This window comes from Nipponia nippon, unplaced genomic scaffold, assembly GCF_047370975.1.
Source record: "Nipponia nippon isolate SJK-2023a ecotype South Korea unplaced genomic scaffold, ASM4737097v1 scaffold_33, whole genome shotgun sequence".
NCBI classification, from domain to species: Eukaryota; Metazoa; Chordata; class Aves; order Pelecaniformes; family Threskiornithidae; genus Nipponia; species Nipponia nippon.
This window is the reverse complement of record NW_028262351.1, coordinates 1,293,916-1,313,110: the sequence shown is the minus strand read 5'-3', so window position 1 is coordinate 1,313,110 and position 19,195 is coordinate 1,293,916. Positions and strand designations below refer to the sequence as shown.

Below are 19,195 nucleotides of genomic sequence, written 5' to 3'. Positions count from 1 at the left end.
AACCCCTTATATCAAGCAGTTTTTTCATATACTTCTGCATACTTTGGATTCCTTCAAATTCTGTATGCATTATATTATTCTCTGTAAGTTAGTCAAGTATCCAATACAGAATGAAGGTAGTTTACTGGTTAGTTTGTCAATTTTAAAAGTGATAATCATATCCCATTGCGTATATATGCACAAATATGCCCATCCTACAAATATCTGCATGAATCAGAGCATATTTTGTCTACTTTATTCATGCACACACACAAGTGTACTACAACAAATGAACTGGCAGCCTGGAGAAGAACAAGGCTGTTTAAGCCAACAGTGCTGCTAAAACAAATATTTGTGTAGTTACAGTCTTAGCCTCATTTGCAAAATCAGTAGAGAGAAAGGGAAGTAATTTTATTCTAGCTATACGGATTGGTCACCTTTAGATCAACTATCTGGACTCTACAGTCATGGTAAATTTTAAAAGAAGCCTTGAGGTATCTCAAAGGCATAACTTGTACTCTGGTACACAGAACTTCTCCAAGATGCTCCTAAAATGTCTATAAAAGCTCTGTGGTATGTATTTGTTTCCATTGCTGACATAGCATACAGCTCCTGATGAATGCACAAGGAGAAGCCAGATGTAGAAGTTACAATTACTGTATTGAGTATTCAACTGTTCTACTGCAGAATTCTAGGTGCTTCCTTGTGCAGTTCAGGAATCTCTCAAGAGAGACAATTGAAGAATGTAAACCCAGACTGCCTATTGAGTTTTTGGTATTCACCAGAATGCTGGCATCTTGGGCAGTCACTGACCCCACAAACAAGGAAATGGCAATTGCAGATGTCTAATATCATAGAATCATAGAATCATTTAGGTTGGAAAAGACCCTTAAGATCATCAAGTCCAACAGTTAACCTAACACTATCAAGCCCACCACTAAACCGTGTCCCTAAGCACCACAGTCTACACATCTTTTAAATACCTCCAGGGATGGGGACTCAACCACTTCCCTCTGCAGCCTGTTCCAATGCTTGATAACCCTTCCAGTGAAGAAATTTTTCCTAATATCCAATCTAAACCTCCCCTGGCACAACTTGAGGCTAACAACTAAACTAACTTGATGCTTCAAGTTATGCTTGTGCATAAAATTCAAGTATTGAATGTACCAACCGCTCAAAGATGATGATTTCAGCAGTTCAATAGAACTTGGGACCATGGCTCCCCTCCACCTTAGATGTCTTTGCATTATCAAAAGTTTTAATGATGTGTTTTTTCATACTGTAGATGACAACCAGTGTCATGTCCTTGTTGACTGCACATGACAATCATTGTTTTAATAACTAAGATTGAGCCATATGTGAAAAAGGCAAATTGAAGAAGTTGTGTCCTGGTTTCAGCTGGGATAGAGTTAATTTTTCTTCCTAGTAGCTGGTATAGTGCTGTGGTTTGGATTTAGGATGAGAATAATGTTGATAACACACTGATGTTTTAGTTGTTGCTAAGTAGTGCTTACACTAAGTCAAGGACTTTTCAGCTTCCCATGCTCTGCCTGGCGCACAAGAAGCTGGGAGGGGGCACAGCCAGGACAGCTGACCCAGACTGGCCAAAGGGCTATTCCATACCGTATGACGTCATGCTCAGTATATAACTGGGGCGAGTTGGCCGGGGGGGGAAGCGATTGCTGCTCGGGAACGGGCTGGGTATCAGTCAGTGGGTGGTGAGCAATTGTGTCGTGCATATGACATCATGCTCAGTATATAAACTGGGGGGCTGCTCGGGGACATGCTGGGCATCGGTTGGCGGGTGATGAGCAACTGTATAGTGTATCACTTGCTTTGTATATTATTATTGTATTATTATTATATTATTATTATTACTACTACTACTACTATTCTGTTTCATTTTAATTCAATTATTAAACTGTTCTTATCTCAACCCACGTGTTTTCTGACTTTCACCCTTCCAATTCTCTCCCCCATCCCACTGGGGTGGGGGAGTGAGCGAGCAGCTGTGTGGTGCTTAGTTGCTGGCTGGGGTTAAACCACGACAAGTTGCCATTTCAGAAATAGTTCAAAAATGTTTTAAAAGTAAATAAATAAATGGCTCATTTTTATTTTAATTTGAAAATTTCTCTATATGCTTATAGCAACAAGAACAACAATTCCAAGTGACACCAATGATAACCACCAAAAGATTTTGAAATGATATCTTGCTTCTATAAGCAGTTATTGCATATTTATGAAGGTAAAACACCTGTAAAAGTGAAGTTACCATAAATTTACTTCATAATTAAATAAAAGATGAGAATTAGTAAGAGAATGTCTTAAAAAAGAAAATTTCAGACATACTTCCTTATAGCAAAGGAAATTGATTGTGTAAGGACACACGTGAATTTAAGCATGACAAGCACTCAAGTTAGATTATTCACATGCTTTAAATTACATAGTTTTAAATTCCTTAATGAGATGGAGCCTATGTAAATTAATTTGACAATAATTTTTAAATCAACATGGAAGATGAAATAAATATTTAAGCCTTTTAAGAGATAATAATAAATGTTCATGAAAAAAAGTCACCCCAGAAAAATATAATATGGAAAAAGAATAGTTCCATACAGATGTCGAAAAAGAACCTTACAAGATCCAACATGTAGGTTTAACTACAAAAAATTACTACTAGAATGGTCTTGTAGCACTTTAATTTTATTCTCTAGCAAGGCCTATTCTATTGAAATGTGCAGTTTACAAGTTAAGATTTGCATAATTGCTAGCACTGTAGTTCAAACTGGTCTATTAAAAACAAACAAGTTCTGTTTGATCCAATATGTACGCAATCTTTAGTAATAAAGATATAATCAAAGTGTAGCTGCATTTTTGCAGGTGATGTATGAAGTGCAATAGCTTGTTTTGCAAGTCTAAATGTAGTAAAAGTATGTTTTTTAATCAATGGAGAGAAATCTAGGAAAAAATCTCATTTATTAAAAACAAAATTACCTTATGCCGTTGGTGCATGCCCTCCTGCATGTAATCAGTAGACCCCATTGTCGGCATAGGATGTGGGACACTGGGTGGTCCAGGACTCGGCCCCATCATGCTGTGTACTGAGCCAGGAGATGGCCCTGGTCCTGGGCTAGGTCCTAGAATTGGTCCAGGTGAAGGACCTGGCCCTGGGGAAGGACCAGGATGAGGCATTGTGCCAGGGTCCACTGGTGTAGACATCTATTTCCTGTCTCCTTTTCAATTAGCAGAATAGCTCTAATGAAAAGAAAAAAATAAACAGAATTTCCAGGTGTCATTAGGGTCCGTGGAATATAGCCAGGAAAAAAAAAACTCTACTGGAGACCATTTGGATGGTGAGAAACAAAGACAAAAAAATTAAAACAGCACCTTTCCCCATCCCTCCTTTTCCCAGGCTCAACTTCACTCCCAACTTCTCTACCCCTCCCCGCCAGCAGCACAGGGGGGATGGGGAATGGGGGGCTACAGTCAATAGTAACAGTTCCTCTCTGCCTGTCCTTCCTCCTCACACTTTTCTCCTGCTCCAGCATGGGTCTTCTTCATAAGACGCAATTCCTTCAGGAAAATCTGCTCCAGCGTGAGCTCTCCACAGGATGCAATTCCTTCAGGGACTAGCCAACTTTTCCAGTGTGGGGTCCTCCGTGGGCTGCAGTGTGGATATCTGCTCCACCATGGTGACACAGGACATGGAAAAGGCTGAGGTACTGAATGCCTTCTACGCCTCACTCTTTACTAGCAAGACCAGCCTTCAGGAATCCCAGGTCCCAGACACCACAGGGAAAGGATGAATGAAGCAAGGAAGAGGATCAGGTCAGGGAATCCTTAAGCAAACTGGATGTACACAAGCCCATGGGCCCTGATGGGGTGCTGGAGGAGCTGACTGATGTCATTGTGAGGCCACTTCCAATAATCTTTGAACAATCAAGGCGATTGGGAGAGGTGCCTGAGGACTGGAGGAAAGTAAATGTCATCACTTGTATCTTCAAGAAGCAGGACTCAGAGAACTACAGGCTAGTCAGCCTCACCTCTGATCCCTGGGAAAGTGATGCAGCAACTAATTCTGGGAACAATTTCCAGGCACATTAAGGACAAGAAGGTGATCTGGAGTAGACAGTGTGGATTCACCAAGGGGAGGTGAAATGACTACAATGAAATGACTGGCTTAGTAGATGAGGGGAGAGCAGTGGATATGCTCTACGTACACTTTAGTAAGGTTTTTGACACTGTCTCCCATAAGATCCTCATGGAGAAGCTGATGAAGTATGGGCTGGATGAGCAGACAGTGAGGTGGATTGAAAACTGGCTGAAGGGACGGGCCCAGAGGGTGGTGATCAGTGGCACGAAGACTAGTTGGAGGCCAGTGACTAGTGGTGTACCCCAGGGATCAATACTGGGTCTGATCCTGTTTAACATCTTCATTAATGATCTGGATGATGGGCTATAAAATCAGCTAGCAAACTCCAATCAAATCTGTCATTATCTCAAACCCTTCGAGCCCCATGTTGGGCACCAAAAAAGACTGTCGTGGTTTAACCCCAGTAGGCAGCTAAGCACCACACAGCTCACACAGGTTCTTGTCAGTGGTGCCCAGTGACAGGACAAGAGGCAACGGGCACAAGCTGAAACACAGGAGGTTCTGGCTGAACATCAGGAAACACTTTTTTACTGTGAGGGTGACTGAGTACTGGAACAGGTTGCCCAGAGAGGTTGTGGAGTCTCCCTCCTTGGAGATATTCAAAGGCTGTATGTATATAGTCCTGGGCAATTGGCTATAGGTGGCCCTGCTTGAGCAGGGGGGTTGGATCAGAGGACCTCCTGAGGTCCCTTCCAACCTCAACCATTCTGTGATTCTGTGTATTCACTAGCAAACTTCAAGCTGGACTAGTTGGTAAGTCACACCAGGGGAGGGGGGGGCTTAGGTCCGGGCTGGAGTATCAGACAGGTAAGGGTCTGTGCTATGCCCAGGAGGACTTGTGAATGTGGAGCACCTGTGGGATGAGTGTGTGAGTGCATGCATGTTTGCTAGAAAACATCAAGCTGGACTAGCTGGTGAGTAGGGGACCCGCGAAGCAGGTAAGAGGGCCTGGGATCCAGGCATGGGTATTGGGTGGGCAGAGGTGCCACACTGGTACTCGAGGGATCCCCAAATGTGTGTGTGCTTGTCAATCTAGAGAGTGGTGCGTATGTGCCTTCACTAGTGAACTTCTATCTCTACCAGCCGAAGAGGAGGAAGGGGACTTGGCTGTCTATATTTATGTTTTATATGGGTCCTGTATGTAGGTGCTGTTGAAGGCAGCGCCTTATCTGAGGCAGTCTGTGCGACTGGCCATGTCAGTGTCCTGTGTCTGTGTGTGTTTTTCTAGGATACATATTCAGCTTCACTACTGGTTGAACCTGCAAACAGGAAAGTGGTAGCCTCATCCCTCAGCCTGGGCAGAGACCCAGGGTCCCTGGGCTGGGCTCCAGCAGCTGGGCAGGAGGAAAACCTGAAGTGGAGCAGCTGGAGGAGGTGTCCCTGCTCCTAACATTGCTTAACACAATGTACCCTCCCAGGATTCCCACCAAAGCAGAGAAGAGGCCCACTGAAAAGACATAATGGAGTAGGAGAGTAGGATGGTCATTACTGCTGGCTGCCCCATTTGCTTGCAAACAAGGAATGTCAGGTTTACAGAACTGCCAGCCTTGTTCCTGTCACGAGTAAAACAGCATTTACCCAACAGACCCAATACTTCAAGCAAGCAAAATGCAATTGCATCAAGACCTTATTTGGGTATTCCCCCTCTTACCTACATGTTTTATCAGGACCAAAAATGTTTACTAGGTTCTGTTTATAAACTCCCTTTTGTTATGTTTTATTAGTTACATCTCTATTCTGATTCAAGCAAACAAATTAGAAAAAGGGGTTAACTCAATTAAAATTAACTACCTTGGGATCCCATTTCCTTGCAGGGTAAGACATGCTGATACATCTGATACTTTTCTGGTAAAAAAAAAAAAATCACAGCAGAACACCACAGGGGCTAATTAGCACCCCACAGTCCCACAGCATCACCAACAAAAGGAATCACATTTTTAAATTGTCAGAAATTTATATATCATGTCAAAGCTTCTTAGAAGCGGCCTAGCAATTCAGCTATATGACAGATGAGACAGAGCAAAAGGAAGTTTTATAACACAAAAATCACTATGTTGAAAAATATAGCAGCTGGTAGATATTCAAGGATCACCTCCTCCAAACTCAAGAATGGTCCATCCTGATGAGCAGGAAAACACGCAAAGGTAGCAGAATGTACAGCCTGCATGGATGTACAAGGAGCTCCTGACTAAACTCAAACATAAAAAGGAAGCATACAGGAGGTGGAAGCAGGATCAGGTGACCCAGGAGGAATACGGAGACACTGTGTGAGCATGCAGGCATGGGGTTAGGAAAGCCAAAGCTCATCTGGAGTTGAATCTGTCAAGGGACATGAAGGGGAGCAAGAAGGGTTTCTACAGCTATAACAGCAGCAAAAGGAAAGCTAAGGAAAATGTGGGCAAGGGGGCTGGTGAAAGGGGACATGAAAAAGGCTGAGGTGCTCATTGCCTTCTTCACTTCAGCCTTTGCTGTTAAGACCAGTCTTTAGGAATCCTAGGCGCCTGAGATGAGGAGGAAACTCTAGAGCAAGGAAGACTTACCCTCAGTAGAGGAGGATGAAGTTAGGGAAACATATAAAAAATTAGACATGCACAAGTCCATGAGCCCTGACAGGAATGCACCCACAAGTACTGAGGGAGCTGGCTGATGTCATTGCAACACCACACTCAATTATCTTTGAAAGGTCAGGGAAAATTTTTATAGAAATCAAAATATGATAGTCAAATGTTGTTTAAAAAGCTTTGGTTTTTATTGCATTATACTTATTATTATAGGATAAGTGACCACGGACAGGTACCCTTATTATAAAACTGCTCTCAAAGTCAAGTAAAAGAAGCAAATAGGCTAAGCCTGTCTAATGGCCAGTTGCCACTAAAGAGGGTGTTACTACCTCCTCCCTTGTGCTGGTACACATCTGACCCTACAGCAAGTCAGTTCAGGAACCCAAATAAGCAGAAAATTACTTTTTGCGGTGTTAGTTTTCTGCTGGTTTAGCTCCACAAATAATGAAATTACTGTGTTATCAGACATGTGGAATTGGTGTTACTGGGAAGGAGGGAGAAGTACCAAGAAACAGGACTGATCTTGTTGGCAGCAACTGACCAGCAGTTTTATAAAAGGATGGCATCTGTGTTGCAATACACTGATTTTAGTAGACTAGAAATTGCAACTGTTAGGCACTGATGAGAGTTTTCAGAAAGCTAGAAAAGCAGACTGATTCTAACTTGTAGTCTGCCTCAATTTTTGTTAAGCAGAAGTAACTAAAAAAATAATAGTTGGTTCTCCAGCAAGTTGAAGGCCTATAATTATTTTTTTTGGCTCTTAGCATTGTATAAGCCACTTAAGCTGAGTTCTCATGGTTTGCAACACTTAGCAAACCCCTCAAGTGAATTACAGCTGTGTTCACTCTAAAGCAGTCTTATCTTTTGTGTGTTTCACTTGATGTTATGATTGCATAGACCTAATCAGGAATGTCCTTAAGTAAATATTTAAATACAAAAAAGTCACATAACAGTCTTAATCGTTTTTATATTTATTTTCTTGTATTATCCTGAATTTTGTAAATAAGAATCACAGAATGGTTGAGGTTGGAAGGGACCTCGGGAGGTCATCTAGTCTGGATGACAGGACTGGATCCAGTATTGATCCCTGGGGTACACATGCACATCCCCATGCACACCAGGTTTGGGGAAGATGCAGACACTCGCGCTGCCCCCCCCAGACATAGGTCTCACCAGTAGCTGGCACTTAGTCCTTGCAGCACACATACACACAGGATAGAGAGTGAGATTACGCAGCGAGATAGTTAAGAAAGGATTTAATAAGTAGATATAAGAAGATAGGACTGACTGCAGTGATCAGGCACAGGGCTCAGCCAGACAAGCGTACTGACTGGCCCCGTTTTACATTCAATCAGCCCCTTTTATACCCCATTCTGCCCACCCCACCCCCCTTTTTGTTCCTCCCTGCTCCTCCTTCCCCCTGCACATTCTTTCATGGATTTGTATAGCTCTATCAATTCCCACACCTCTTCCAGTCTGGTGTCCAGGATCCTCCTCCTCCTCCCCTTTACAATCTTATCAATTGCAAAGTCCAGGTTGATCTTCCTGGAAGTGGCACCTATAGTTTCTTCTTGATATTCCATTAATTAGTGTGACTGGCAAGGTTTGTTTCTTGTGATCGTCCCCATGTTTGTTTTGTCAGGTCTGTGTCTCCGCATATTTTGTTTCTGGTTTCCCCCTTTTTCCCTTAGTTCCCCAATTGACAAGGTCCCCAATTAGATAACCTTGCTGGAATAAACATTCTCACACTCTCACATACCCTTATAATTAGCACGACTGACCAGGTTTGGTTCTCATCACTGCCTCCCTTATCATTTGCCAGTCAGGTTTGTGTCCCAGTATGTTCTTGTTTATGGCTTCCTCCTTTTCTTATTATCCCTTGTTGAAAAATGTCCTTGACCAGATACCCTTAATGGAGCAAACACTCTCCTTCCACATACCCTTACACTTTTACTTGTCTGTTCTGTACTTGACTTGTGCTAGCCAGGATGTCAATTACAATGTGGATTTATACCAGTTGTTTAGGAACTGAGTTCAGACCACTTATATCAGAAAGTAAGTGGAGTCAGTTATTGCCAACTGTGGATTGTGATGGATCCAAATATTGAAGGTGGAATGCTTGTTCTTCTGCTCTAAGTTCTACGAGGACAGAGGATGGGTCAGGGAGACCTGCTAGGTCTTAGAATGGACTGGAAGAAAGCAAATGTCACTCCCATCTTCAAGAAGGGCAAGGAGGATCTGGGGAACTACAGCCTGGATAGCCTCACCTCAATCCCCGAGAAAGGTGATGGAGCACCTAATCCTGGAAAGTATTTCCAAGCATATGAAGGACAAAAAGGTGATCAGGAGTACTCAGCATGGATTCATGAAGGTGAAATCATGCTTAACTCACCCAATCGCCTTCTACGATGAGATGACTGGCACAGGGGATGATGTTAGCCTTGACTTTAGCAAGGCCTTTGACACTGTCTTCCATACCATCCTCACAAACCAAACAATGAAGCCTAGACTAAAAGAGTGGACAGTGAGGTTGACTGAAAACTGCCTGAACTGCTAGGCTCAGAGCATTGTGATCAGCAGTACAAAGTCCAGTTGGAGGCCAGTCACTATTGGTGTACCCCAGAGGTCAATATTGGGTCCATTCCTGTTCAACATCTTCATTAATGACCTGAATGATGGGACAGAACGTATCTTCAATAAATATGCAGATGATACAGAATTGGGAGGAGTGGCTGATACACCAGAGTTGTGCCGCCATCCAGAGGGACCTGGACAGGCTGGAGAAATGAGCAGACAGGAACCTCATGAAGTTCAACTAAGGGAAATACCCAGTCCTGCCCCTGAGGAGGAATAACACCATGCACCAGTATAGACTGGGGCTGACTAGCTGGAAAACAGTTTTGCAGAAAAAGACCTGGGGGTCCTGGTGGACACCAAGTTGAGTGTGAGTCCACAATGTGCCCTTGTGGCAAAGGCAGCCAACAGCACCCTGGATTACATTAGGGAGAGTATTACCATGAGGTCAAGGGAGGTGATCCTTCCACTCTACTCAGCACTGGTGAAACCCCAACTGGAGTGCTGTGTCCAGTTCTGAGCTCCCCAGTACAGGAGAGACATGGACATACTGGAGCAAGTCCAGTGAAGGGCCACAAAGATGATTATGGTGGGATTGGAGCATCTCTCATACAAAGAGAGGCTAAACAATCCCAGCTCTCTCAGGCTCAAGAAGAGCAAGCTCAGGGAGAATCTTATAAATGTGTCTAAATACCTGACAAGGGGGTATAAAGGAAATGGAGTCAGCCTTTTCTCAGTGGTACCCAAGCGAAAGGACAAGAAGCAATGGACACAAATTAAGATACAAAAAATTTCACTTAAATGTAAGGAAAAAATATTACTGTGAAGATGGTCAAAGACTGGACCAAGTTGTCCAGAAAGGTTGTGGAGTCTCCCTCCTTGAAGATATTAGAAACCCAACTGGACACGGCCCTGAGCAACCTGCTCTAGTTGACCCTTCTTTGAGCAGGGGGAGTGGACTAAACAATCACCAGAGGTCCCTTCCAACCTCAGCAATTCTATGATTATTGATCAGGCAACAAACCACCACTACTTTGGAATTTACAACCAGCAGGACAGCCCAAAAGTTCCAGAAATGGCAGACTACTTTGGCACAAGACAGTTGCACTGACTCTAGCAACACATAGAGCAATAAGTATTTTCAATTCCTCTGCTTGTTTCTCCTCGCCATCTAATATAACTTTTGTCTTTTTCTAGCCTGAATCAACCCAAAATGAGTCTCAGCCACAGGGTGTATTTGATCAGATCCCCTGCCTTAGCAAGATATTGGAAAACAAGTAAACTGCACCATTTAGATCCGATGAAAAGGCAATGTAGACCCAAGCTTCAGCTGCATGCTAATAGCATGTTACTGTGCAGATCACATTCCCTTATCTTTAAATCTACAGGAAAATAATTACAGTCCACCTCCTCCCTCCAACTGAAGTCACGATCCATAGGTGCTTTTGAAAAAACAATACGTTATGAAATCACAACACACTGTTACTGGGAACAGGAAAGCTTGGGGCCACCTTTCTTACATCATGAAAAATACAAAACGACACTATGAATGTTTCATGATATTTGCTTGATTTACTAACTATAACCAAAACTAAGATTCTGGAAGTTTAAGAACCAATAATAGGAAGACAGCTCACTACAATTAGAAAAAGTAACTTACAAGTCAGTGTTTTGCATTTTAGATCCCCATAAAACACCATTTGTTAGATAACATTTATCAGGACCTAACTATTGCCATTCCAGGGTCAAACAATGATTCAATCAATGAACACAAAGTGTATATGAAACAATATAAAACCAGTAAAGATGAAAGAGATCTTCAACTGACATAAACTAGGGTTATTCAATTTACATAACAGGAGCTGAACTCATAAAAGTTCAGTCTTGGAAGGCAACTTGCAGTTTTGCATACAAACCATAGAATCAGAAATACATCACCTCAGTTCTTTATCCAGATGCTTAGGACAGAGACAAACAAGCTCTGTACACTGCCCCAGCTTTTTCTCCAGCCCTCTGTCAGAGATCACCATCCTCACCCACAATAGAACGAGTAGAATGGGTCGTGTACCTGCGTCACAGACATTTCGTTGTGGAGGTCAAATAACATAAGGCTCTATTACAAAAAGAGACTGTTTACTTTTAGATAGTTCTAGTAGTCCCCGCCTCCAACTCTTTCCCATTCCTCTTGTAGAAGCTCATCCCTACTGTCTAGTTGTTTTGGCTTCTCATGAAGCAGTTTCTGAAGCACTGTAAATTACAGCCTAAGTTATGAAATAAAACAAAAATCAGCACCAAGAAAAGAGCGGCTAACAGCTAGGGGCTGGATTTACTACAGCCATCCCAAGGGAAGTCAACAAGAGTCAGGGCCCATAGAAGATGAGCATAAACAATGTTATCAAATTTTTCACTGAAGAAGTCGAGGCATGTGTATATGATCCCTTTTAAACAGCTTTGCTACAGAAGGCAATAACCTTCAGGAAAAGAGTAAAGTAGATAGTTGGAGTTAAGAGTATAAGGAACTACTTCTTCACCACTTATCAATATTCATAAAACTTTGCCAGTGACTAAAAATCAAGTCTACACTTGGAGTAGTGCTATTCAGTGCTACATGTGCAGATTTTACTCTACTTTTAGGGGACAGTTTTTTTGAACTCAAGAAAAAAAGGAGAGCTTACCAACTTTGGAAGAAGGGGCAGGCAACTCAGGAGGACTACAAGGATGTTGTGAGGTTATGCAGGGAGAAGATCAGAAAGGCAAAGGCCCAGCTAGAACTTAATCTGGCCACTGCAGTTAAGGATAACAAAAAATGTTTTTACAAATATATCAGTGACAAAAGGAGGGCCAAGGAGAATCTCCATCCTTTACTGGATGCGGAGGGAAACATCGCCACAAAAGATGAGGAGAAGGCTGAGGTACTTAATGCCTTCTTTGCCTCAGTCTTTAATAGTCAGACTGGTCATCCTCAGGGTATTCAGGCCCCTGAGCTGGAAGATGGAGATACTATGCAGAATGAAGCCCCAATAATCAAAGAGGTAACAGCAACCTGCTCCTCCACCTGGATGCCCACAAGTCTATGGGGCCAGACAGGATCCACCTGAGGATACTGAGGGAGCTGGCAGAGGAGCTGGCCAAGCCACTCTCCATCATTTATCAGCAGTCCTGGTCAACCAGGGAGGTCCCAGATGACTGGAAGTTAGCTAATGTGACACCCATCTACAAGAAGGGTCTGAAGGAGGATCCGGGGAACTACAGGCCTGTCAGCCTGACCTCAGTGCCGGGGAAGGTCATGGAGCAGATCATCTTGAGTGCCATTACGCGGCACATGTGGGACAACAGGGGGATCAGGCTCAGACAGCATGGGTCTATGAAAGGGAGATCCTGCTTCAATAACCTGATCTCCTTCTATGACAAGGTGACCCGCTTAGTGGATGAGGGAAAGGCTGTGGATGTTGTCTACCTGGACTTTAGTAAGGCCTTTGACACTGTCTCCCACAGCATTCTACTGGAGAAGCTGGCTGCTCATGGCTTGGATAAGTGCACTCTCCGCTGGGTAAAAAACTGGCTGGACGGCCGAGCCCAGAGAGTGGTGGTGAATGGAGTCAAATCCAGTTGGCGGCCGGTCACGAGTGGTGTTCCCCAGGGCTCAGTACTGGGGCCGGTCCTGTTCAATATCTTCACTGATGATCTGGATGAGGGGACTGAGTGCACCCTCAGGAAGTTTGCAGATGACACCAAGTTGGCCGGGAATGTTGATCTGCTGGAGGGTAGGAAGGCCCTACAGAGGGACCTGGACAGGCTGGATCGATGGGCCAGGCCCAAATGTATGAGATTCAACAAGGCTAAGTGCCAGGTCCTGCACTTGGGTCACAACAACCCCATGCAATGCTACAGGCTTGGGGAAGAGTGGCTGGAGAGCTGCCTGGCAGAAAAGGAACTGGGGGTGTTGGTTGACAGCTGCCTGAACATGAGTGTCCAAAGAAGGGCAATGAAGCTGGTGAAGGGTCTAGAGAACAAGTCTTGCGAGGAGCAACTGAGGGAGCTGGGGTGGTTTAGTTTGGAGAAGAGGAGGCTGAGGGGAGACCTTATTGCTCTCTACAACTACCTGAAAGGAGGTTGTAGTGAGGTGGGGGTCAGTCTCTTCTCCCAAGTAACAAGTGATGGGATTAGAGGAAACAGCCTCAAGCTGTGCCAGGGGAAGTTTAGGCTGGATATTAGGAAAAAACTTCTTCACTGAAAGGGTAGTCAGGCACTGGAACAGGCTGCCCAGGGAAGTGGTTGAGTCCACATCCCCAGAGGTATTTAAAAGATGGGTAGACGTGGTGCTTGAGGACATGGTTTAGTGGTGGACTTGGCAGTGCTAGGTTAACGGTTTGACTCGATGATCTTAAGGGTCTTTTCCAACCTTAACGATTCTACGATTCCATGATTCTATGACAGAAGACTCACTCATGACTGTTGACTGGTTAGGGATCAAGGGGAAGCAGAGAGACAGAGATGCTCATACAAAAAGTGATAATTATGGGTTTTTTTGGACAATTAAAATCTTTTTCCATCTCAGTTCTATTATCCTATATATTTGCAAACTATCAAAGCTGTGCAAATAAGGCATAAGCTTCTACTTGCTTCCATTTTCATGGCAAATGATCTTTATGTTGTAATTTTCCATTTATTTCTCCCATTAGAGGATCAGTCTGAAATGAAAAACTGAAACGAAGGAGCACAGAAGAGGAGGACGTCAAGGACACTCAATATATGGAGATCAATTGCAGTAGGAAACAAAAAATATAATGAACATTGCAATGATTTGTAAAAATGGTCTCATTTGCTAAATTAAAATTCCCTTTTAGAAAGAAGGGCCTTCGTTTGTATAACAATACACTGACTCACACAAAAAAGGCTGTGGGCCTTGACATGTAACTCTTATAATACTAATGGAAGAAAATTTTGGTGTAACATTTATTGCCTCGATCTCTGGGGTTATGTTTAGATGTGAGTAACACCAAAGAAAGATCTAAATATACAGGAAAGGTGGCAAATGGAACAATGCTGTAAATAACATTGGTTCCATATCATTTAAATAGAAAACAAACACAAGATTTAGTCTGCTACAGTTAAAAAAAAAAAAATCCATATATCTTTGACTCTTCAGCCAATTACTTACCTGTCTAAAATATTCATCAAAGACCTTCTTAGCAAGAATGAAGTTCATCTAATGTTTGGAAGTGTTGGACATCAAAATTTTTTTGAACATCAGAAAACAAAATAAACAGCAAATATAAAGGGAAAAAAATCAACTCCAATGTAACCTATTTAGTCATATTGAGGTTACAGCACAGTATTTATTCAATAATATTTACACTCACTTTAAAAATAATTTTTAAATATCTGATTCTTTAGAACGTCTTTTAAAAAAAATCTGATTCCAATTACAGGTTAAAAACACTTTTTTCCATTGCATATATTTTGTTTCTCCTTAAGCATAAATTTTGTTTGGGCATTAAAAGACAAATTTATAAACTCCATTCTTCCCCTAGCAAATATAAAGGGCTTCCTCAAATGTGGTCAGGGGAAGTTCTACTTGTTTTATCTACATACAAACTTCATATGAATAATATTAAAATAAAATAATGATAAATAAAAAAAACAAAGGATCCAAACTCAATCACTCCCTTCCCCCCTATGCACAAAGAGACTGGATCATTAGAGATTGCAAGTTTCTCACTCTTACTGTCTTCATTAAAGAATAAGCTTTTTCTTTTAAAACCCCAACATGAATTTTCCGGAATTGCTGGGGAATGTACAGGCCTCGACTTTATAACTGTAACACACCCCAGCACCTCCATCCACAAATACACAGGTGACATGCAAGCACATTTAGCAGAACTGTATTTCCTTCCTAGGAAGTTTTAGCCCCAATCAAGAGGATCTCAAAATCGATTTTGAAAGAGCCAGTCCTGCTTTCTTCTCTCACTCCACAAAGCAACGGCTGCACTGCTTTTCCTGGTGGGTTACCTTGATGAACTGACACCCAAAAGTGAGATCTAAGCATGCATAACTTGGGTTAAGAGCCAGATGCATGAACAGGAATCATGTTTCATGGCAAAGCTAGGCCTCTCTCTCCTCCTCTTCTTCCGTCATGTCACACCAATCAAACACATCCATAAATGTGTAAGTCTGTATTTGGCTGCTGTGACTTCCCGATTCTCTGCTGCTGAATGCATACGCAGGAGGAAGAAAGAAAGAAAGAAAAAAAAAAAAAAACAAAACCAGAAAAACACACCACCACGACCCCTCCCCCCCCAAACAAAACAAAACAAACCCCAAAACCCACCCTCGGCTACCACAAAACACTGCCTTTCTCTCTCCAAAGAGAGAGACAGGCTGTAACTGCTCTCCTCCAGGTTTACTCAGCACACAGCACCCAGTAACAAACCGGAACACTCCGGAAAGCCTCATTTTCTCCTTACCTCCTCTTAATCACCGAGAGGGGGAAGGAAAAAAAAACAAAACAAAAAAAACCAACCCCCCCCCCCCCAACAACAACCCACCTTTTTTTTTTTTTTGTGCATAGAACAAGACCCCTCTCCCAACAGGATGATGAGAATCACATCTTTACAAAGAACTTGCATCCATATTAATATAAACATGTATGTACTCCCCCCCAAAAAAGGCAGATTTTCCACACATACCGGAAATAACATGCAAATTGCATGGAAGACAATTATACATTTGTAAGCGCATGTTGTTTTATGCCACTCTTTGTTCCTCAGACTACTGCAAGGTGCTGGGGGGGGATGGGACACGGGGACGGGACATGGGAACACTAGCTTTTTTCCCAGAAAAAAAGGGAATGAGAGAAGCTATTTTAGGAAATTAATCACAACATTTTTACAGCAGGAGTGACTTGACTGGGCAATTAAAACCAGAGATTAAAAGATAGTAAAATGAAAGGCAACAGGAGCTGCAGCCTTGGTTAGTGAATCCCCTGCCCCCCAAACGTTCTCCCACATGTTCATATGTTTGGGGCAGTCAGACAGGGAGATTATCCAGCTCACGGCCTCCTTGGCATTGCTAGTTAACGCTGCTGCTCTAACAAGTAACACCACTCCTCACACACAGCTCTTTCCACTCCACTTCTCTTTCCTCAGCCACATCTACTTAATTCTTTGCAAAAGAAGACAACAATGCCATTACAAAACACTCACAAAGCGCAGCATTTGTTCTCCCCTTCCCCAAGCCAGAAGGCAATGGATTTCAAAGTGCAACATTCAGCTGCATGCAATAAATTTAACCCTTCTGCTCAAAAGGCTAGAAGATTATAATCTCCCTCCCAACACACTCTGTTTAGAGCCACTAAAATACAAATCGATCAATTAATGCAGGGGGAAAAAAAATTAAAAAAAGACAAGACCAACTCCCAGCCCCATCGTAGCTGCCGAGCTGCTCCTGAAGAGGCTGTTGCTTCTGGGATCTATATCTGTTTAGACTGCTTTGCCTGGAGCCTTTTAAATGCTCGCTTCAGACTCAATACCAAGGGATTACAAAAGCAGCCGATTATTCTTATCTTAATTTTTCAGACACTTTCTTTAAAAATTACATATACTCACAGACAGATAGATTGATAGATACACATACGCACCATTCCCTGCTTCCTCCTCCTTCTCTCTGTTGCTGCAGCTGACTTGCAAATCAGGAAAAGGTTGGTGTTTTTTTTATTCTTATTAGATATTTACATTATGATTATTCCAGAAATGCTGGATCAAAACTTTTTTTCTCTTCACCCACTGAAAAATATAAAGATTTTTGGAGAAATGTAAGTTGTAGATGGCAGAAAGGAATGGAAGGAAGGCACATAATAATCCTTGAAGCCAGGAGGCATATTTTTTAAGGAGTGAAAGTGGGCATGATGCATGCTTACATAGCCAATAATAATAAATTACTTAAAAACCAACTATAATGGAAAAGGTTGAGAGTATACATGGGAAGGGGGGAAGAAATCGTAAATTACAGTTACCTTGCTTTGGAAGAATGTTGTATTGAACGGCTTCCCTCTCTGTGAGTCAGTCAGAGTACAAAACCAGAGAGGGATGAGATTATGACTTCATTGATGACAACTATTCCCTCCTCCTGCCTCCTCCCACCGCTTCTCCAACCCGACACCATCGCTCAAGGAAAGGGTTCTCCCATTGGTTCACCTCAAGGAGAGCACCCGCCTCCTGTTCAGAAAGGGCAATCCAATTGAGACTCCTTAACTGTTGTTTAGCCTGGAACGGAGGAGGTGGGGCTGCATTAGGAAGAGCATTGCCAGCAGGTCGACGGAGGTGATCATTCACCTCTACTCAGCACTGGTGAGGCCAGTATCCCCAAGTCCTTCTCCGCAGGGCTGCTCTCGATCCCTTCATCCCCCAGCCTGTACTGAAACCCCCTGGGTTGCCCCGACGCAGGTGCAGGACCTTGCACTTGGCCTTGTTGAACCTCATGAGGTTCACATGAGCCCACTTCTCGAGCTTGTCCAGCCCCCTCTGGATGGCATCCCATCCCTCAGGCATGTCAAACACACCACTCAGCTTGGTAACTTTTCAAATATCATGGAGAGTGGCTTGGCATCTACATCAGCCAATTCCCTCAGGACTCTGGGATGCATCTCATTGGGACCCATAGATTTATGTATGTTCAGGATCCTCAGGTGGTCACAAACCTGATCTTCCCTTACAGTGGGAGGACCTCTGCCCCCCTGATCCCCGTCAAATGGCCCATTGACTCGGGAGGTGTGAGGAGAGAGGTTGCCAGTGAAGACAGAGGCAAAAAAGTTGTTGAGTACCTCAGCCTTCTCCTCGTCCGTTGTTACCAGTTTGCCAGTCGTGTTCATCAAGGGAGTACGCTTTCTTTGACCTTCCTTTTCTGGCCGACATACCTATAGAAGCCCTTCTTATTGTTCTTTGCATCCCTTGCCAAGTTCAGCTCCAGCTGTGCCTTGGCCTTCCTGACCCCATTCCTACACAACCGGGCAGCGTCCCTATACTCTTCCCAGGATACCTGTCCCTGCTTCCACTGCCTGTGCGTTTCCTTCTTGCCCTTTAGTTTGACCAGCAGGTCTTGACTCAGCCATGCTGGTCTCTTGCCTTCCTTTCCTGATTTCTTACACCTGGGGATCGAGAGCTCTTGCACTCTATGGAAAGCATCCTTGAAGATCTGCCAGCTCTGTTCTGCTCCCTTGTCCCTGAGGGCCATTTCCCAGGGGGTCCTGTTGATTAACTCCTTGAACAGCTGGAAGTTTGCTTTCCTAAAATTCAGGGTCCTGACTTTACTCTTTGCCTGTCCCATATCCCTCAGGACTGTGAACTCCACCAGTGCACGATCACTGCAGCCCAGGCTGCCTCCAATCTTGATGTCACCAATTAGCTCACTTGCATTGGTGACCAACAAGTCCAGTAATGCATCCCCTCTGGTAGGGCTGTCTATTACCTGGCCTAAGAAGTTATCCTCAATGCACTCCAGGAGTCTCCTGGATTGCCTACAGCTCGCTGTGCTACTTTTCCAGCAGATGTCAGGGTGGTTGAAGTCCCCCAGCACAATGAGAGCCTGCGAGCACAATGCCTCCTGTAGCTGGAGTAAGAAGGCTTCGTCAATAGGCTTCCCTTGATCAGACGGCCTGTAGTAAAACACCAACCACAAGGTTCCCTTTGTTGCCTTGGTCTCTAATTCTTACCCATAAGCTTTCAACCTGCTCGTGGCTATTCTTCAGAGATAGCTCTTCACAATCTATCCATTTGTTGATGTAGAGGGCAACCCCTCTGCCCCTCTTCCTCGCCTGTCCCTTCTGAACAGCTTGTAGCCATTGATAGCAATGCTCCAGTCACGGGATTCATCCCACCAAGTTTCAGTAATGGCAAGTAGGTCGTATCTTTCTAGCAGCATGGTGGCTTCC

At 43.5% G+C, this 19,195-nt stretch overlaps 1 protein-coding gene across 5 annotated transcripts in view; it reads right to left on the bottom strand.

Annotated features, from left to right (window-relative positions):
• Nucleotides 1-17,377, bottom strand: part of LOC104019231 (SWI/SNF-related matrix-associated actin-dependent regulator of chromatin subfamily A member 2) — a 197,065-nt gene extending 179,688 nt beyond the window's left edge. For 2 of the 5 annotated variants that reach the window (XM_087770743.1, XM_087770746.1), the window contains exons 1-3: nucleotides 17,282-17,377; nucleotides 16,907-17,051; nucleotides 2,974-3,234 (exon numbers count right to left, since the gene is read on the bottom strand). In XM_087770743.1, coding sequence (XP_087626869.1) covers nucleotides 2,974-3,198 — 225 coding nt within the window. In that variant the 5' untranslated portion in view covers nucleotides 3,199-3,234; nucleotides 16,907-17,051; nucleotides 17,282-17,377. Of the gene's footprint in view, nucleotides 1-2,973; nucleotides 3,235-9,085; nucleotides 9,132-11,205; nucleotides 11,336-16,906; nucleotides 17,052-17,281 lie in introns of those variants that run through there. The other 3 variants (XM_087770744.1, XM_087770745.1, XM_087770747.1) reach the window with 3 other exon arrangements.
• Between the last annotated feature and the right edge of the window lie 1,818 nt (nucleotides 17,378-19,195).